General features: G+C 39.8%; 1 protein-coding gene across 6 annotated transcripts in view; it reads right to left on the bottom strand.

Moving 5' to 3' along the window:
• Positions 1–20,535, bottom strand: part of FGF14 (fibroblast growth factor 14) — a 423,436-nt gene continuing 402,901 nt past the window's right edge. For all 6 annotated transcript variants that reach the window (XM_075740678.1, XM_075740694.1, XM_075740717.1 and 3 more), the window contains 2 exons: positions 5,501–5,699; positions 1–2,915 (listed from right to left, as the gene is read on the bottom strand). In XM_075740678.1, coding sequence (XP_075596793.1) covers positions 2,779–2,915; positions 5,501–5,699 — 336 coding nt within the window. In that variant the 3' untranslated portion in view covers positions 1–2,778. The remainder of the gene's footprint in view (positions 2,916–5,500; positions 5,700–20,535) is intronic.

Below are 20,535 nucleotides of genomic sequence, written 5' to 3'. Positions count from 1 at the left end.
AAAAAAAAGCTGTATTTCTAGTATGTACTAACTGCTTACAAAAATTAAATCTGGCCTTAATTATAGCCCCCCAAACTGGTTCGCAGATCATAATTATCCAGGATCAAAAGTTTAATGTTGAAAACAATGCTTATGTAGCATCAGGCCATGAACGAGAATCTCCTCGCATGGCTCAGCTAGTTCTCCAGGCCTCTCTCTCCCCAGGCTTTTACTCTGGGACAGTAAAAAGACAGCTGGATGGGATCCGAACATGTGTATTCCCTCCTCATGAACTTTTATGAAATTCAGATAAGCGAGAAAGAGAATGTAGCCTTCAGCTGTATTATCTTACTCAAAATGTTGTGAATTGCTCCTCCTATAATTGCAAGAAGGCCTGGGGCCTCCTCTGGGACCCAGCAGACCATACAACGCAAAGGCTGCTGCCTGCCATGGGTCCCCCAGATGCAGAGCAAGCCCCCAGCTCACCACGTGAGTTGCTTTGGTTTGGTTTGGTTTTCTCAGGGATGGTGCACAAATCCCACTGGACCAGATGGGATGAGAAGGGTGCACCGAAGTTTTTAATAAAGTGTTGTTTCCCCCCCACCCCACATATTTTGTGTTAGCAGGCAAGGGCACAGTCTAAATCAAAGTTTCTTTGCATTTTATCACAGCATTAGAGTAGGTTTGTATTTTTTTTTTCTCTATATGGATAGTGGGCTTCAAGCCTAACTTACTTCCTCCCTAGAAACCCAACATCAAGTGTTAGCTTGCTGTTCTCATATTACATATATAAACAAGGAAGTCTGACCTATGGGGAGGAAAAAAATGTTTATCTAGAATTTAGCAGCTTTATAGTAACCTCCTTGAAGAGTGCACTAAATGTTGCTTATAAAAACAGAACACATTTGAAAACTAGTATGAAGACTTCATTCAGACTGAATCAGTTTTTCAGCTGAGCAGACAGGCAGTTTGAAAAAAAACCAGCGGTCTCTGTTAGGGACTTCAGCACGAAGACGTGATAAAACAAATTGCCAGAAAAACAACGCTAAAAAAGGAACAGATGATTTCCTTTTCTTATCTTTAAATATCAAGGTAACAGCAAGAGGCCAAGAGAGTGTTGCCACACAGTTTCCAGACTGAGGTACAGTTTGGTCCTTGTTGCCCTTTCTGAGAAACAAATGCCTCCTTAAGCGTACAGAGAGTACCCATATTTTTATTCTTCTGAAAGCCTGTGACTAAGTGTGCAACACTTCAGTGGCATCTCTGTGGCATTCCCTAAATCTCCCCCCCCGGCCCCCACGCACACATTGGCTTCATTGTTCACAAGCGACAAACAAAGTGTCGATCGTGTTTCTGGTAATATGATCCAAGGCTTCAATTTTATAATGTTTCTGATTTCTTCTAGGTTCATGTAGGAAAAAGTACAGTATACAGAGATCAAGGCAAGGCACCTTCAATCTAGCAATTTTGTGGGCATGTTATCCTAGGAAGCTGAGTGGAGGTACGTACTGGGATATCAGTGAGATACATAGGACCGGACTTTGCATGCTTAGCTAAAAATAAAAATAAAGTTCTGTAATATGTCCAGTTTTAAAACTTTTGTTTTTTAAAACACCAGAAATATTAAACTATAATTTGTAACTACCCTTTGCATTGGTGCTGCAAAAAAGAACACAACAACATCCTTGCCCATGCTTTGCTAAGTAGGTGTGGGATTCAGCCAAAAATAACAATGGCATTAGGTTCAGTTCCTTAAAAACAGGAAAGGATTATATTTGAAATGAATTTAGGTAGCGCAATTCTGGTCAGTCTTATTTTTATTTTTTTTATTGGTGGTGGTTGTTTTTCAAACAATGAAGATTTAGTAGATGAAAAATGAGCCTTAATTCAGGCCTACAAGGCCTACAAAATTCTTTGGACCCACTTTCCCAAAAATGAGTGGGTCTTGCTCGCTGGGCAAGGCAAATGTTACCATTACCAGTAAGCCTGTGATATGTATAAAACACACACACAAAAAGAAACTATAGGGGGATGCCAAACACTCGGTTCAGAAAACTTCCTGTTGGTTGTGTTTGACACTCTTCCCTCCACTATAATGCCAACCTCAGAAGCACAGTATCTTTTACTAAAGAGTATTCACGTTTAATCAATATTGTAAGCCAGAGACAACAATCCTATTCTTTATAGATATAATTTGTAATAATAGATTTTTGAAGGCTTCCTGATTCCCTGATTGCTTTCAAAACTAAGCCACCGGCAACACTTATGTTATAGAGAAACACAATCCCTGCAAAAGGTCACAGACAGTGGAGCGAGCAGCCTTATAAAAAAGGGAAGAAGAGAAATCCATAATAGCACAGGTTTACAGCATCTAACTAGAAATTACTTGATTATTTGTGTGCTACAAAATAGAACTTAAACACATGGATTTTGCTGAAACTGGACTCAAAAAGGGATTATGGGCAATTGTCAGCAGGCAAGGTATCAAGTGTACTTGTGAAGTATGTCATTCACATGAAGTGTCACAGTCACAGAAAAGATATTAAAAAGGCATTCCGATATCTGGTAGGGCATTCCATGGTCTGAGTTTAGCTGGTTCATCCAGGTGTCTTCTTGTTGTGGGTGGAGCTACATGTTGAGATTTATCCGCTTGCAACAACTCAGTTCAGAAACAGCAACGGACAAGTCCGTGACTTGCCGCAAGCTGATCCACAGACACTGCAGAGGGGAAGTCTGGCAAGGATAAATCGCTCAACTGTGCTCGGGACTCAGTAAGTCACAACACCTGTGAGGATCTGGCTATGTCGTCTTACTCTTGTTAACTGGTTTGCCGCCATTCATTATTGCAGATGCACTTGTGCTTTTACTTGGAGTTACCCCAGCCTTTGGCACTGTTTCTCCGATATCATGCAAAGATGGTTCTCGATACATGGCAACTGAGGGGAGAAAACAGAAAAAGACAGACATTTTTAAGAATGTATCTATCTCATTTAAGAGCTCACCTCAAATGGAGTTAATTTTCTGCAATAACTGATATTGTAATAAAATCCATGTTCCTCTTGCACACGAGGGAAACTATTTACTTTGACAGGCACTTGTTTTGCATGACTGATAGCTTTGCTTGGCCCTCCCCATTTCTCGCCTTTTCCATATCTGACTTAAAAACACAGTAGGAAACTGTGTGCTTGCTTGTTTAATGGAAACTATAGAAGCCTTGGAAATGGAAAACTACTGTTCTGTCTTTCCATGAGGCAGACACACAAAAATGTACATATATACACACACATATGTGTATATATATACACCCCTTAAATAAATATTCTGCAAGTTTTTAGAAGTAAAATATGATAAGACAGATGGTGTTTAACAAACGATCATACGATACAGTTGTCTAGACTTAAGTATTCTTTTTTAGTCCTACGTTGCAAGACTAGGCTTGGGTCCAGTTCTACAAAGTTGTTTGTACATCTGTCTCCCAAGTCTGAGGAGCTTGGCCATGATCTCTTCAGGTGTGGACTGAAGAAACGTCCAGGACAGTGCTGTGGAGAGTACACAAGAGGTTTGGGTTTTTTCTTCCTCCTTTCTAAAAATGTATGCAGTAGCCACTGTTCTCCACTGAATGTAGAAGTGCAGAAAACTCCAAATTAAACTATTAACTGAATTCTTAGAGGAATTAAAAGTTTGCCCCTGGGCTTCAGTCCCTATCCAACCACTTAAATCCTTTGAGGAAAATACATGTGTTCAACTACACAGTTCCAGCATTAAGCTGCCTTAATGATTAATGCTCTTGGATAATTCAATTTCATTTTCCATGTCACTGAATCAGGTAATATTTCCACTTATACCTAACTTCAGTAGCATTTATTTATATCAGAGCAATATTAAAAGAGATGTCAAAGCAGTCAAAGGAATTAATCATCACACTATGATATAGGGACTGGCTGTGTGCTGCCATAGAGAGCATAATCCCTTCATCCCTTGACTAATTAGAGTAGGAGGCAGGAGCATCAAAGTACTGACCTTGATCTTCAATGGTGTGAAGTTTCGTAATAAATATGAAGGGCCCCATAGCATCATTAACTAATCAAATACTTGTTCTAACATTTCCAATGACATAATCTAAATCCTTTTATGGCTTCTGCAAGTCTGAAATTAAATGTCTTCTCTAGAGTACGTAAGGCTGGTCATGATCTGTGTCTTCAGAGTGCCCCCATAACTGTGTTTAGGACACTTTGCTGATTAATTAAAAGAGCTTGATGAAATAACACCGTGACCTACAAAAATATTAAGTCAAATAACATGAGATGGAACTATAAAGTAAGGAATTATAAAGCAGAGCTGTCATATTTGATGACTCTCATGGGCAATGTAAAGCAAGTTATTTCTAAGCCTTGTCTAAACTATTTTGAAAGAGTCTGACCATCCAAACATTAATCAAAAAAGTAACTACTTTCCTAATCCATATGAATTGATGTTGCTTTTAAAAATGCACTGGCTTTCCCTCCCTACAATTCTTATAATTGGCATATAAAGTGTCAAAATTGTTGAGAGCTCATTAAAATACTGTAAAGTTTTGCAAGACAAGGGAAGCACAAAGGCGTTAACCCGAGTTCAAATATGAAGTTAAAACCTAGGATTATTCAGATTCTCTCCTTATGATGAAACTCTAAAACATTTAACAAACTGATCCTTTAATCAAAAATTTTAAGTTAAAATGTTACAAGAAATGCGACTGCTAACTAAAGCGTTATTCAGGTGTGTGTTTTCAGATGTTAAGTAGTGAGATCATTTTCAGAATGACTGAGGCTATGTGTAGCAATAAAATCAATGAAATTTGGAGTGCCATCAGGACAAGAAGCAAAAAGCAGCATAGATTTACAGAGGCCTGCAGAATGCATAGGATGATAACGCAAAAGTTCCAAGATATAAATGAATGTATTTTTCAGAGAATGTGTGACCTATTATTTTAGTTGTAAGGTTAGAATGACTTTTATTTGCTTCTATCTTGGTTTAAAGGCCAACTTACACAAGTTATGTGCATTACATCAACTGGCTAAGTAATACAGTGTGATTTATTTTATAAAGAGACCTTTATATTTTGTACTAGAAAGCTTTTACTTTGAAATGCTGACATTTCATCCATTCCCTTTATAACTCCCAATTATCCTACAATATCCATTATTTCATTCTGCTTAATGAAAGGACTATTTTCTCACTGCAAGACTCACAACAGCTTTTGTCCCTAGTGATAGAATATTTAAAAAACAGCACAATGCACTTCCACAAAAGATTTATTTTCTTGCAAAATGACCTCTTAATCCCTGGAAAAAAATGTTTTTACATATGCCCTTTCTAGCATCACTATGCAGAAGCACAAAACCGCTCCATGAATCCTGGGGACTGTCATTTGGAATGGCCCCTGTGCAGGGCAAGCACATTCAAAAAGGGTATTTTAGAAACCATTCCCTCTTCTTCTGGCGAGATTTATAGGAGGATTTGCCAGCAATGGACTGACCCTCACCTTCCAATGGCTTGGGTAGAAAATGAGCTGCTGGTTTTGTTTTCTTCACTCTGTTTCCTTTCATGACCTGCCCTTCTTTGTTCAGCCCCAAGAACCAGGCCCTCCCGGACTCCTGTTGTCTGTAGAGCATGGATGAGTAGATTACATAATAATTTTCGAAAACAGACTCCTTGAATTTGCACTCTGGTGTAAAAAGTTCCTGTGGGAGGAAAAGTAAATGTTAAATGATATCTCTAAAGTGCAGCTTCTGTTTTGTTAACTTGCAAATGCTTCTCGATAAGTTTATTATACGACTTATAATAAGGTTCTGCTTTGAGACCAGGAGATCTGTCTTCCTCTAGATGACCTCCAGTTGAAGTTATTTCACCTCCCATGGATGCCTCTGTTTTCCCATCTGTGCAGCAGGGATAGTATATTTTCAAAGTACAGAGGAAGTGACACAGGCATAAAAACACTACTTAAAATACAGGCATAATTATTATTGTGCTTATTTTTATGATAGGATATCTTCATAAGGATTAAGAAAATATGTGTTAAAATAGCATTAATGAGAAAACAGTTGTTCTGTTTTAACACACTAAATGCGAGAAACTCCCTCTATGGTTTATAACAACTAAAATTCAATGCTTAGAAAATCCTGCTACTAACATATTAAAATATAGATAATTTCCTAGAGTATGCATGGCCTGAAACACCACAGGAAGACACTGTTTTAATGTACAAATTTCTGTATAATGAAAAAACCTCCTATTGACATCATCAGCGTTCATCCCAAAACTGGAATTCTTCCAGAAGTCACATTCAGTAACAGAGCACCTGTCCTAAACTCTTTACTAAGGTTAACCTAAGCACAAACTTCTGGAGCCCAGCAGCCAAATAATAATTTAATTTAAATTTTTTTTTTTTAATAACACAAGTAGCAGTAACAAAAGAAAGGGCATGAACATATATTGAGACAGTTTACCAAAATCCTTTGAAAAAACCACAGCAAGTTAAAAAGCAAATAAATCACATTTAAAATATCATGAGGAAATGAGATTGTGTGTGAATGTCATTGTGTGTATCTGTGGACCCACCTGCTGAAACCTGTGGAAGATCATCCTGTCATAAAAGGAGGAATTTGATGTGGGAAAGTAGGAGGTGGCTTGCTAAGGTTTCAGAGCACAAAGTTCTCAGTCCTGAATCCTCTTTTTTATATTTATATTTCTTTCAGTTGTCTTTCCCAAGAAGTAAAAATCTGATACGTCGTATATTTTCACTTCTCCATTCACAGTACTTTATTTTTCTTTTATTTTTTTTACCCCCCATTTCTTTTTGCTCCTGGCCCCATGCAGTACTGAGTTAACACTCAGCAGGTAATGTGTTTTCAGGATCTCTATGCTATCCCCAGCTGCCTATATACTGTAAGAATTTCACAGCTGTTTCTGTCGCGGATTTCCTTTCTGGAAATCAAAACCCTTAAAGACACAGTTCCCCATACAAGAAAGCACAGGTGAAGTACTTTTCTGAATCTGCACTAAACGGCACTTAGTGCACAGCCAAGTTCTCCCCGTGTTATGGGGTACACAGTATTTGTGTGGCATGGCTTAACTTACCACCTGCAGGCAAAGCTGTCTTGACGGATACCAGGCACGGTACTGTTAGCTTTCTCAACTTTTAACCTCAAAGAAAAAGAATTAGTGTATTTTATCCAGCAGCAGATTAAAAGCAGTATCTACTGCAGCACCTGGGAAATAATTTGTGAACCTGCCCTAAAATAAGTTGCTTCGTCTGTGTCAGCAAGTACACCTAGTGTCTATAGGCAACGCTCCTTTACGGGATGCAAAAACCATTCTCTGATGTGTGCAATGGCCATCTTTTTGCACTACCACTTCTTTACCACCTATGTGCACAGCTGGATTTGTTATATACACATGCAGAAATGCAAATGCAGTCTGTACTAGAGGCACCAAAAGCTAATGTCAGGAAATACCTTAAATGCACCTTCTCTTTTGCCACGGGGCTTTTTCTCTCTCTCTTCTAAGACTTTTTCGACATCTGTTGTTTGTGTTACTCTCCTTTCTCCTCCACTGATCTCAAATCACAGTCGGCTCAAGAAGACTCAAAATAAAACCAGAAGGCAGGGTGGCATGGCAGAGGGAATGCCTGTTCAAGCCTAGCACAAGCATTTATATGCCAGTCATGTTCCTTGGCTGTTGAAACAGCAGATGCTAATCAGGAAATGCCTACACAGCTCTCCTTATTACCTGCTTCACTGCAAATGCTACCCCCTGTGTTCCCCACTAAGTTTTACTTCCTTGTAAAGCTCAATTACCACAAATACTACTTCTTAGCCAATACTTTTTTTTTTTTTTGCTATAAACAAAAGATGTTTGTCATTCCATGCTCCTCCGTACTAGAGATGGAGGGCTGCCCGTAAATGCTATTTGTGTGCTTTCCCAAACAGTATCCATTAGGGTACTGAAACAGGATTCCTTCAAACCATATCCCACCTCTGAATCAAACCTGGCTCTTTCCTCTCTCATTTATTTGGCACGTACAATGGTATTTCAGACAGCGCACAGCATATGAAACAGTAGGCATTTATTTTATCAAGTTGAAAAAAGATGGATTATGCCAACACAATTACTTGGCTACTCCTGGATGCAGACCGATAGACTGGAAAAACTGGCATCATTACTATTTCTTAGTTATGAAAGGCATAGTAATAGTCTGCTTTGCTTGGTTGGATTTTTGTTTGTTTGTTTGTTTGGGGTTTTTTTTGTCATAGAAGGAAGAGCTGAATCTGAATACTGTATTCTGCCCCAAAGTACTGCAGCTATCCTACTCCAGATGTCTGGGTAGTGTAACAGCTTTGGACAGGGTTTGCATTCATCCGGTGTATTAGGATGCAGTTCTGCCTGGGATAAACTCTCAGTCAAAAAGTCACTTAAATATATGTTACTTTAAAGCAGGCTAATAGTTCCACCGTATTCACCGGGGAGTATTCACAAATGAAAATTAGGTACCTGATGAGGACTATGGGGAAATGTAACCATCGGTTCCTCTGAGGAAAGAATTACTCAGGAAGGGACTTCTGAAATGGGAACCTTCCCTGGGGCTCAGGTGGAAAGTGAATGTTCCTAAGTTAAGGGTGACGTCTAAAGCCTTGCCTCAGACACCATCTCAGCTGGCTGAAAAGCTATAAGCACCTATATTTTCTCCACTAAAGCAACCATGACACCTAAAATGCTGTTTCTGCATGTACCTAGGCCAGATCTAGATCTGTATACCTAAGACAACCCAGTAAGAACTCTCAGAAAATGAATAATGTGCTAACAGCATCGACTTTAAAAAAAAAAATCATCCACAGCCGACCTTACTCAAATCCGTTGCTGGAGGGAAAGGCAGTACAATGACATTTTATAAGAGAAACTCAGTGGTGAGGCCACTCCTGCAGGCTACCTGCCTTTCTGTATCCAACCTGAAGGAATCCAAATCTGCAACTGGCTGACATGAACCATTTAGATCTTCCCTGCAAGAATGACTTTTTGGGTTTTGATCCCAGGACAGTCTTTATATTTTGAATTAGGAAGTGAATGAATAAATTGCCAAACCAGATATGACTTGCAAACAAGAACTTGTGGTTAGGATTTCTCTTCCAAGGTCAGTGCCCAAATTTAACCTATAGTCTTATATAAAAGGTGGTTTTCTCCTGTCAAAGCAGCATTTGAAAAATAAAGTACATACCAGCTGCCAATTTCCAAAACCCCAGGAGTGGGTTTTGGCTGTAAACTGCGATCTGATATAGCTTCCTGGGTCCTAGAGAAGTGAAGGATGTATTAAATTGCACCTTGCTGAGAAGAATTTTCACTCGGATATTTTTGCCAGCTTCCCATCAAGCTTTTGCTTGATGTGAGTCCTATTTGGAGATGTTCTAATTCTCCCGGTTGCTATAGCATTAATAAGTATCACAACATAGTGGTTGTGGGTTCAACTTCTTGGAATCAAGTTCTGTCAATGGGGAGTTCTTAGTTTTGGCGTCCCATCAGTGTTGCCAAAACTCAACATTGTAGTATTACATCATAATAGTGGAGCTTTAACTCATGGAGTCATGTGGTGGTGTCAGAAGCTACTTTCATTTAAGAATAAAACACAAATGCAATAAAGAAAAAAGAGCCATTATCCACCTCTCAAACTTAGGAGTGCCTGAATGAAGGAACGCAGATTACCTGTGTTGTCAACATGGAAATAAAAGGATTGTTGGAAAGCAATTCAGATGACAACTGAGATGAATTCCCTACCAAGTAGTGTCTTTCTGTCCACCAGAGGCTGAAGTCTGACAGGACAAAGCTAGGCCTCCATGCTAATCAGTAATATGGCACGGTAGCAAACGGCTGTAGTTCAAAATCAAAATACAGCAAATTTTACTGTACTGCAAGTAACTGAATAAATGAAAATATTTGAACGAGTTATCAGTGTAACTTCCAATTGCTGGGGTTTCATGATTTAGCTAGCTTTAATGAAGTTGCACATATTAATTTGTAGCCATGGTCTTTCACTTAAAATAATCCCCACAAAGCATAGAGTTTTTCTATTACAGCTGTCAGAAAGAATAAATAATTATGCAACTATGGACAAGAAACCTATGCCGCAAACCACAATGTAAAAACTAGCATGACAACACAGCCATAGAGCTTCTAAATATTGTTTAAAAATTACATAAATGCCTGCAATTTTAAACTAGATCTCTGTTCAGTAACCCAATCAATAAAGAACTGTTAGGGCAGAACAAGAAGTAACCTTCCACTGCACGCCATGAGGGACAGCGTAAGACTACGGCTCTACCACGGTCATCAAAACAGGCAGTTCCAAGGAGAAGGGCTTCTACAGGTTTCCTACCTGCTACTCCTGAACCTTCAAGGCTCTTCAGATTTGTGTTATATTCTGAAATATAGGAAAGGAGGGTATTGTTCTAGTTACAGCTCACAGAAGTGATATAGCTAGCAGTCAGCCTCTTGAATTGCAGCCAGCAGCAAATAAATAAGGAGGCAGTGGCTTCCCCTGGAGATGGGCACGATGGGACTCATTCATCACACCGGGCAGCAAAAGCGCAGCTGCGGGCTGAACTAGCTGCAGCTTCTTCTTGATGCCAAGCAGAAAACGCAACCGCAAGACGAACTCAAAGAGATTGCCAAGCAAGGAACAGCCAATCCAACAGAGCACAGTAAAAAAACCCCTTATTACTGATCCTTTTCAGAACTCAAGACCAGTTGAAAATAATCCTGATTTAACACTATTATTTGTACTTAAAAGAACAGGTCATGGAACAGGACCTCAGTGCTTAGGAAGTACAGACCCAGTGGAGTCTGCCTGATGTGAACACATTTCAAACCAATTAGAGCTTGATACAGGGTATAAAAAAACCCCAAAACATCAGAGCAATGATATCAGCATGCTAGTAGCCGGTTATCAAACATTTTCTGTAGGAATGATGACAAAGCCTTTTTAAGGAGAGACCGGAGAAAGGACAACACTGGCACTGCAGAGGCTTATGGGAGACTTCTGCACAGTGAGAAAAGCGGCTTAGAGTCAGCACAAAGGTATTTTGGGGGGTTAGAGGCTAGCAAGCCAGGAATCAAAAGAAGGAAGTGACATTTTAATAGTGGATAGAAAGGTTGAAAATGACTCATGAAGAAAGGCCTTAAAATTGAAGAGAAGCAGTCTGTGTTTAATGAGGAGAAGGCACTCAAAAGAGAAGAGAAATGCAGTTAAAATAATGAAGCTGGGAAATGAACTTTGTGGCAGACTTCTGAACAGAGACTGTGGGGGATGGCACTGTATTTCTCAGTGCAGGAGGGGAGGATGATGGAGCAATCGAGGTGTGAAATGATGAGATCCCAGAAAACAGCTGCAGTGCTGTAGATGGGCAAAAGGCCGTATCATGGACATCTGCAGCAAGACCTGCAAGATCTGGAGGCCTCACCTGCACACGACAACTGGGAAATACCTAAATTGGTATTTCTCTGACTTGCGGCAAATTGAATTAGGTGAGTTAGACTACTTTCTTACAGCATACCTGTTTAACAAATGCCGGCGTAAGAGAATGAAAAAAATAGTTATTCAAGATTTCCCAGCTGTAGCACCAAATTTTTGCAACTCTTAAACTGGACAAAGGCTACAATTCAGAATGATCTTCTTCAAGAGTTCCTCTTCAAATGGCAGAAAACCCAGTAACACATGCTTAGATACTTTACGGATTAAAGAGAAATTGGTATTACATTCCTTGTATGTTCAGAAGACATTTAACTGATCTGGGCCTAAAAGCCTCCTAATAGAAACTTAATTTTTAAACATAAGACCAAGAACAAGCAAAGCTGGCAGAATTTTCTATGTGCAAACTGGCCAGGCAAGATACCGAGGAACAGGAGGTTTGAGCTGCCATATTACAAATCTTGTGGCGACTTTACTAACAAAGCTTCAAAATAAAAAGCAGTAATAGCTGAACCTGCCAATCCTACAGATGCCCCCTGAAAGCAGCAAATGCTCAGAAGTCCATTCACGTACTTTCCAGTCTTCAGACAGAAAATTTCCTTAATAGACTACAACAGTCAGAGAAGACCATTATTGGCTTTTCAGAGACAGTGTTATTTCTGTTCTCTTGAAGATTCCTAAACACATGGACTTTAAAAAAAAAAAAAAAAGGACTTGATATCATGCAGGTGAAAAACAGGGATGATTCTTGCTGATTAAAGAATCACTGAGAGCGCAGTAAGGATGTCAGCGTGTAAAAGCAAAACTTTTAGCTATAATTTCCATCTAATTTTTTATTTTTTAAAACACCCAAAGATGTGAATATCACTGCCTGTAAAGAAACAAAACACAGCTTTTGACTAAATTTAGGCAAAAGTAAATGTAAATCAATGCTCTTGCAAATATTAGCACTTCCTTAACTGGGATTCTAATTAGCAGGGATATGACGGAATATATTAATAATGTAGCAATTCTTTTATTCATGTACATTCATGAGTGCCTAAAATAAGTTCATGAATACATAGCATACATAAAGACAAACTAAGAAAAAATAGCTTGGACAGATTTCTGTGTGTTTAAGATGGTATTGATCGCAGCCTGAATTTGGCTTCATTTTCTGTCCAGATTGAAACAGAACATAAACCAGCTTGGATTACAAAAACTTCCTTGTTTCATAACAGAAAGGTTGCTTTGCTTACAACTAGCAGCTATGGTCATATTAAACTATAATTGATTAAAAGCAATAATATTTTGTATGGAAGGCAGAGCACATGCTCATCACTTCCATAAACTTACCATTTGCAAGACTAAACAATGATGTCAGATAAAAGCATGCTTTAAATAATAACTTCAAGAACGATCCCAAATTACTACTTATATGTACTAGCCAGGGGAAGTCTTATATATCTCTCTCCCCTTCCACATAGAAGTTAGTATTATATCGCAAGCAGTGCTCTGGTATTTATGTAGGTATCCTACAATTCAGAGTACCTACAATTCAGAGTCATGAACTCAGTGGGACATGCCTGAAATAGAAAAAAATGTCCTTGATATAAGCGTTTCTGATATATGTTATTTAAGGTTGTACAGTTTGACTCCAAAAGTGAACTAATGTTTTTGAAATGAAGCCCATCATGCAGATCTGAATCATGACTCTCACATTAGGAGTGAGTGAATCAAGGTTGTTTAAATTCAAAAACATACGAAAGAAGGTTTGGGGGAGCAGCCTGGAAAAGGTTACTAATTTTAAAAACTGTCTTTATGGCATTTATGTGCCAAAACTAGAATACTTCAACAAAAGTTCAAGAGAAGAACTGATAAAAAGGTTTTGCCTCACCTGAACAAAGAAGGAAAATGAATTTTAGAAATATTAGCGATAAGCCAAATTTGTAACTATGGGTTTAGAATGGGCTGCAGCCCAGCGTCAGCCACCACCTATTACATAGCACGTGGTCAATTATAATATCGTCCTTTTTCCCCACGGACATATAAAGGAGGGTGAGGTTATTTTTCTGCTTGCAGCCCAGCTCTGAACTTTCACAGAAATGTGTATTTTTTGGCTGGAGTACATCCTTGGCTTTAAAGGAAATGCAGCCAGAATCCTTGTACCAGTGAAATGAAATATTCATTCTCCAAGAGCACAATCGCCTCCCCACCTAATCCTCAGCACCTACCTTTCCTTATGATTTAAATTTGCAGTAAAAGTCTGCTTTACGGCTTCAGCTTAAACACCAACCATAACTCCTTGCTGTATTAACACAGAAAGACATCTTTTATCTCCTATACAGCATCTGTGATTAAAGAAATCCAGTATCAATAAGAAAGGCACATGCCCCAAGGCATGACTAAGAGAAATTGGATGCGTCATAGGGAGCATTTTCTTCTGCTACTCTTATGGGACGTTTTGGAGAAGAAGGTGAGTAAACCAGCCTGTCTTTCCTGGTCGGTTCTACTCAGAACAGCCATAATTCATCAGCTTGTAGACAGCACCAGGTTTTCAGCCAGAAAAGGTCAGTGCCAAGGGAAAAATGGGACGGCACTAAATTAAGAGACTGAGAGAAAGGATTTAACAATGTAACTGTAGAAACAAATCACGATGGGCTGGGGAAGAAATTCTCATCCTGTTGCCCATCAATCCACTGTTCTGTCCCTGGATGAATAATGCAGGAGAAATACAGAGTACTCTCAAATATAGACCAAACCTTTCCAAATGACAGTGGAATTTTTTGACAGAATTTTATCCAGAGACTTGCAGTCATTGCTGTAGACAACCTTCAGTAATCCAAATGCCTCAAATAATATAAACTATAATGAAAAGAAGCAAAATAGTTATTAAAATGACAAAGTACCCCAAAAGAACCAAGGAGGATGACTTTTTCTTACCATTTACCAAAAATAAAATCTCTGCTCCTCTGCAATACACTGAAATGCTGGATAAAGAAAACTGATTCCAGTTTTTGCCACTGTATGACTAGTATATTAGCATTAATTAGCTACTATTGTGCAAAGTCAGATGGGATGGTATATTTTCACATATATGATGTTGTTACATAGTATTTGAAGATCTCCTTGAGTATGACTGTATGACATGTCTGTAACTATCTACAAATGCAAAAGTAAACATAAATAGATGCAAATTCAGAGGTATTTTCTAAGGTATACTTTAGACCCTTTCAGTTCTACATGTTCCTTCCAAAAGATGTGTGAATTTATGAAAGTTTTAAATGGGTGTCATTTACAAGCTGAGAAGCTAGAAAAAGTTGCAAGAACACTCAAGTTATAAGAAGTGGCCTACTTTAGTGTACTCTTTTTAATTTCTTTTTTCTTTACAGTTGTGAGCTTGTTTTTCTGCTTGCAGCCTTCTTTTATGACCTCTCAGTGCATGAATTATACCACCTAAAGAATCAAATATTATAAAAGACAGGGGCTGGAATGAATAAAAATTAGAGTAGGTCAATTATATGGACTTCTTGCTAATGTCTCTTTGCTGTTTTGCACTGGGTGTTCATAAGAAGAACATGAGAGGCAAGCCCAGAGGAACCTCAGTCTGGGGAGACTAATGCAAGGCAGAACCATTCTGTAACTCTGCTGGTTTTGGCTGGGACAGAGTTAATTTTCTTCATAGCTACTATGGGGCTATGGTTTGGATTTGTGCTGAAAACAGTGTTGATAACATAGGGATGTTTTCGTTCCTGCTGAGCAGTGCTTACACAGAGCCAAGGCCTTTGCTGCTCCTCACACCATCCCACCAGCGAGTAGGCTGGGGGTGCACAAGTGTTTGGGAGGGGACACAGCCGGGACAGCTGACCCCAACTGACCAAAGGGATATCCCATACCTTATGGCATCATGCTCAGCATATAAGGGGCTGGGAGAAGAAGGAGGAAGAGGGGGACCTTTGGAGTGATGGCGTTTGTCTTCCCAACTAACTGTTATACATGATGGAGCCCTGCTTTCCTGGAGATGGCTGAACCCCTGCCTGCCCATGGGAAGTGGGGAATGAATTCCTTGTTTTGCTCTGCTTGTGTGTGCAGCTTTTGCTTTACCTATTAAACTGTCTTTATCTCAACCCATGGGTTTTATAACTTCTACCCTTCCAATTTTCTCCCCCATCCCACTGTAAGGGGAATGAGCGAGCAGCTGTGTGGGGCTTAGTTGCTGGCTGGGGCAAAACTATGACACTAACAAATGCAATCAATTCTCTGAGAAAATGCATTAGCGAAGTCTTCTCTTACTTTCATGACTCAGATGAGCTGCAGTTGACCACTGAAGGCTGGGAAGCAAAGGGAAGAGAGACTACTTTCAGATGTTTGTTTCTTAGCTCCTATTATACAGCAAATACATATTTTAGGAGAAAAAGAGCAGTTCTTTGCTTCTTTCACTGTGCATCTTCTTGCCCAGCTTTGCCCTTCAGCCATGGAAGCACTACTGTAAGTAGTCAACAGGTTTTGCCCACTTCCTTCCAAAGCAGCTTTTACATAGGAAAACAAAGGGCCCTGAATCCATTCTCTGTTCTCCTTCTTCCTCTCCTTTTCTGATGAGAAGGCAGAAAATGATGGATGTCAAATCTGAAAGATGGCCAACACCTGACAGGCTGACAGGCTCTTAAATATTCTGTACTGTTTCCTGTTATGCGTTTTCATTCTTTCATGGAGATGGATGTCTACAGCACTGTTTCACTTAAACATAGAAATTCAATGCACATATGATGGGACACCCACCACATAGCGTCGCTCCAGGAAAGGTAGCACAAGAGCAAAGTTGCCAGTCCTTAAAATATTCCACTCATGAATTTAAACAAAAGTCCTAAATTTCTTGCTAATATTTTGAAATGCAAGTGCAGAAAATATTTTTATATATATATATATCTCATGCAAGCAGTAATTTTCACTTACAAGTCTCTTTTCACTTGATGTATTTCAGTTTTTCCAGTGATCTAAAAATATTTTTCTGTTATTATTTAATTTTCACATCTACATAACTGTTACTTCACGTACCCATTAGAAGAAGAACCTTAAAGTACAGAGATTCACACCCAAACATTCAAAAGCTGAATAGTGAATCAATACCAAAGACAAAAGAAAATCCATTCTGTCTCCTGTTTTAACTAAACAATTAATAGGAAATAAAATATCAGCCACTGAAAGGTATTTTTGGAATGGTATCATGCTGTTAACCAGTCAGAAGTGGTGAAAGGAAACAAGTCAGACACTTTTGCCTATATCATTATATGTTACAAAAGCAGAAAATGTATCTCATTATATAGGAGATGATTACATGCAACTCCTAACACACGCTCAGCAGTGATGCTTCTTGTTGTTATGGGTGGGTAACAGCAGGATGATTACAGATACATCCTGATGCTCAGAGAAAATTCCTCTTTTAGCAACAAGCTTATAAAGGTTGATTATGAACAATATGAATATATAGATGACTGGCAAACCCCATAAAGGTATAAAAATCAGCATGGTAGCAAAGGATTTTTATTTGCCTCAGCATTACGATGTGCATTGTAAAACTGAAAAAAAAATGTTTGGAGATAGTTTTACCAAATAGCATTCATAAAAACAATAAACAAAGCAAGATTTTTATCCATAGCTGCTGGCAACTGAGTGATAATCAATGCCACTACTTGTTCAAGGTGTTAGAAATCTGACAATTTCCTATAAAATCAGTTAGCCCCTTGTTCTCAAGCCTATACCTAACTCATTGTATATTACAGCATATTCCTATAGCTGTCCTGTGGAAAGTCAAAGCTTAATATTGCATAGATAACAACATATTGATCCTAGAGCAGCTTCAATCTGTTCATGAACAATCCTGATGAATAATGAGATGTACAAATATCCAACTTTTAACCCTTCTAATCTTCACCTGAGGAATGCAGACTCCAAAAGGAAAAAAAAAAAACAACTTTTTTTTTTCGTTGACAGTACTCTGATGGGAGGACGAACTCGTCTATATCCTATTGCTTTCCAGCAGAATGCATTATACCATACCACACCACATACACACCAGTTTTTGCAGAGGCTCAGCTGGGGTGAATACATTTCCAAGAAAGCAAATGAAGTTTTACTCAAGATTATGGTTGCTTTAACTGCTGCTTGAAAGTGAATTTACATCACCTATGTTCCTGAGAAATGTAGGATCTTTGTCTTTGCCAACATTGCATTAAAAATGCATTATCTATTGACTTGAGTGGCTAATTGCAAAGATAAACTGAGGTAGAAAACATATATTGCTATTGAACTGTGTATAAAAAGAATTGGAGGCATAGCATCAGGGTCAAAACTATAGCCTGCTCTAAAGAGTAAGTCAATCTGTAACCCACCTTTGACTGGCAAAGGAAACACAATCAATGCACATATTAAGGTGTTCCCCACCACATCATCTGTAAGAAGCAGGAGCAAACTGCTGAATGCAAAGGAAATACTTTTTTAAGGTCTTACAAACAACCTATTGATTTATAAAGCAAAAAGCATGGAGGTGAAAATATAAGGTATTTTCATTTCCAAATCCATTGGAAACAAAGTTCTTCACTAGTTCACCAAAGCTGAGGACAGTTTTTCAGATCTCTCTTTCACAAGAAAGGTATGCATCAAGCCATACTGCGCACAAATCCTGAACTGCAAGGGGTGGTTCAGGAGGGCTGGAAACAGGCTGAACTTCAGCCAGCAACTTGGTTCCCCAGCTGATGCCTGGTGATGCCTCTGAAGTTACCTTGATTTCAGTTGCCTTTTAAGGGAGCAATTACTTTACCTGTGCGTTTGGAGCACTAATTTATCACTTAGTCTGTGGCTCTGTAGACCCCAGTGGTCCTTCATAACTCACATAGCTTTCCTCTTACATCTTTTTTCATTGCTTATAATTGACCTGAAGAGCTTTGAGGTTCTGTCCTATACTGAAACTCCTGGGGTTTTTTTAGCCATGGTGGTGAGCCTATGCTCAAGTCTACGCCTATGCCGAGGTGCTATTTCTTGTGGCCAGAATATCCTCCTCACCTTTCGTGCCCACCTGCTGGCTCCGGCTCTGGCCAGGGGCTTTTTCCCCAGCAAGGGAAATCAGACAAGCGGACGTGCATATTCACGTCATCTCACCCTACAAACTTAATTCTGAACTGCAGCATCATGGCAAAAGGCAATAGAGATATATTAGATAGATGAGCTGCCCTTGGAAGAAGTTCACCAAATTTTCTGTACTTGGTTTTCCATTGATATCCTGTCATTCCTCCCCACTGTTTGTTTTATATTCTTTTGTGTTAATATGCATTTACATGGCTGGTGGCTGTCTTCTTTTCTGTATGTCCCTAGTCTCACAGACATTAAGAAAACCCACCAAAGCAAACAACAAAAAATAATGACAGAATAAAAAATGGTCTAGCAAGTGTGTTATCTTGAGAGAAGCTTGGAGAAAAAATAAAGAATTAATTTTTCACCAAGGAAAAGAAAAAGGTGTCCCACCACTAGACCATGCCTTAATTTCTCCAGCACAGAGTTCATTGCAGTTACTTTTGGTGGCCTTCTATGATGGGGTTACAGTGTTGGTGGATAAGGGAAGAGCAACTGACATCATCTACCTGGACTTGTGCAAAGTATTTGATACTGTCCCACATGACATCCTTATCTCTAAATTGGAGAGACATGGATTCAATGGATGGACCACTCCCAGGATACGCATTTGGCTTCACAGTCGCACTCGAAGAGTTGGGGTCAATGGCTTGATGTCCAAGTGGAGAACAGTGACGAGTGGCGTTCCTCAGGGGTTGGTACTGGGACCAGAACTGTTCAACATCTTTGTCGGAGACATGGACAGTGGGATCGAGTGCACCCTCAGCAAGTTTGCTGACGACATCAAGCTGTGTGGAGTGGTCAACACATTGGAGGGAAGGGATGCCATCCAGAGGGACCTTGACAGGCTGGAGAGGTGGGCCCGTGCAAACTGCATGAAGTTCAACAAGGCCAAGTGCAAGGTCCTGCACATGGGTGGGGGCAATCCCAAGCACAGCTACAGGCTGGGTGGAGAATGGATTGAGAGCAGCCCTGAGGAGAAGGACTTGGGAGTGTTGGTGGACAAGAAGCTCAACATGACCCGGCAGTGTGAGCTTGCAGCCCAGAAAGCCAACCATGTCCTGGGCTGCATCAAAAGAAGTGTGACCAGCAGGTTGAGGGAGGTGATCCTGCCCCTCTACTCCGCTCTGCTCTGGTGAGACCCTATCTGGAGCACTACATCCAGATCTTGGGTCCCCAGTAGAAGGAAGTCATGGACCTGTTGGAGTGAATCCAGAGGAGGGCCACGAAGCTGATCAGAGGGCTGGAACACCTCTCCTATGAGGACAGGCTGAGAGAGTTGGGGTTGTCCAGCCTGGAGAAGAGAAGGCTCCGGGGGAGACCTTATAGCAGCCTTCCAGTACCTGAAGGGGCCTACAGGAAAGCTGGAGAGGGACTGTTTACAAGGGTGTGGAGTGACAGGACAAGGGGGAATGGCCTTAAGCTGAAGGAGGGTCGATTTAGATTAGATATTAAGAAGAAATTCTTTACTGTGAGAGTGGTGAGGCACTGGAACAGGTTGCCCAGAGAAGCTGTGGATGCCCCCTCCCTGGAAGTGTTCAAGGCCAGGTTGGATGGGGCTTTGGGCAATGTGGTCTAGTGGAGGGTGTCCCTGCCCCTGGCAGGGGGGGTTGGAACTAGATGGTCTTTAAGGTCCCTTCCAACCCAAACCATTGTACGATTCTATGATACTTTTCCTAGATATGCAAACTAATGTGTTAACTGCTGTCATACTGTGAAGCATTGGCCACACTTTTGTAAAGTTGTGCTTCCTTGCTTACAAGATTGTAGAATTTTTTTGGGTTTTATATTTGTTGACCTACATTCCATTGTTCTTGTCCATTTCCTTCAAGTCTTTCAAGAACCTTTTAAACTCTATTTTCTCTTTTTTTCTCCCACAATAATCAAACCATCAGCATATTCAAAATGTTGCTACAGGCCATATGAGCTCATTTTTCCTGAGAATGTCACAATGATTG

Source organism: Balearica regulorum, chromosome 1 (genome assembly GCF_011004875.1).
Source record: "Balearica regulorum gibbericeps isolate bBalReg1 chromosome 1, bBalReg1.pri, whole genome shotgun sequence".
Lineage (NCBI taxonomy): Eukaryota > Metazoa > Chordata > Aves > Gruiformes > Gruidae > Balearica > Balearica regulorum.
The sequence above is the reverse complement of the archived record's forward strand: the minus strand, read 5'-3'. Positions and strand labels throughout refer to the sequence as shown.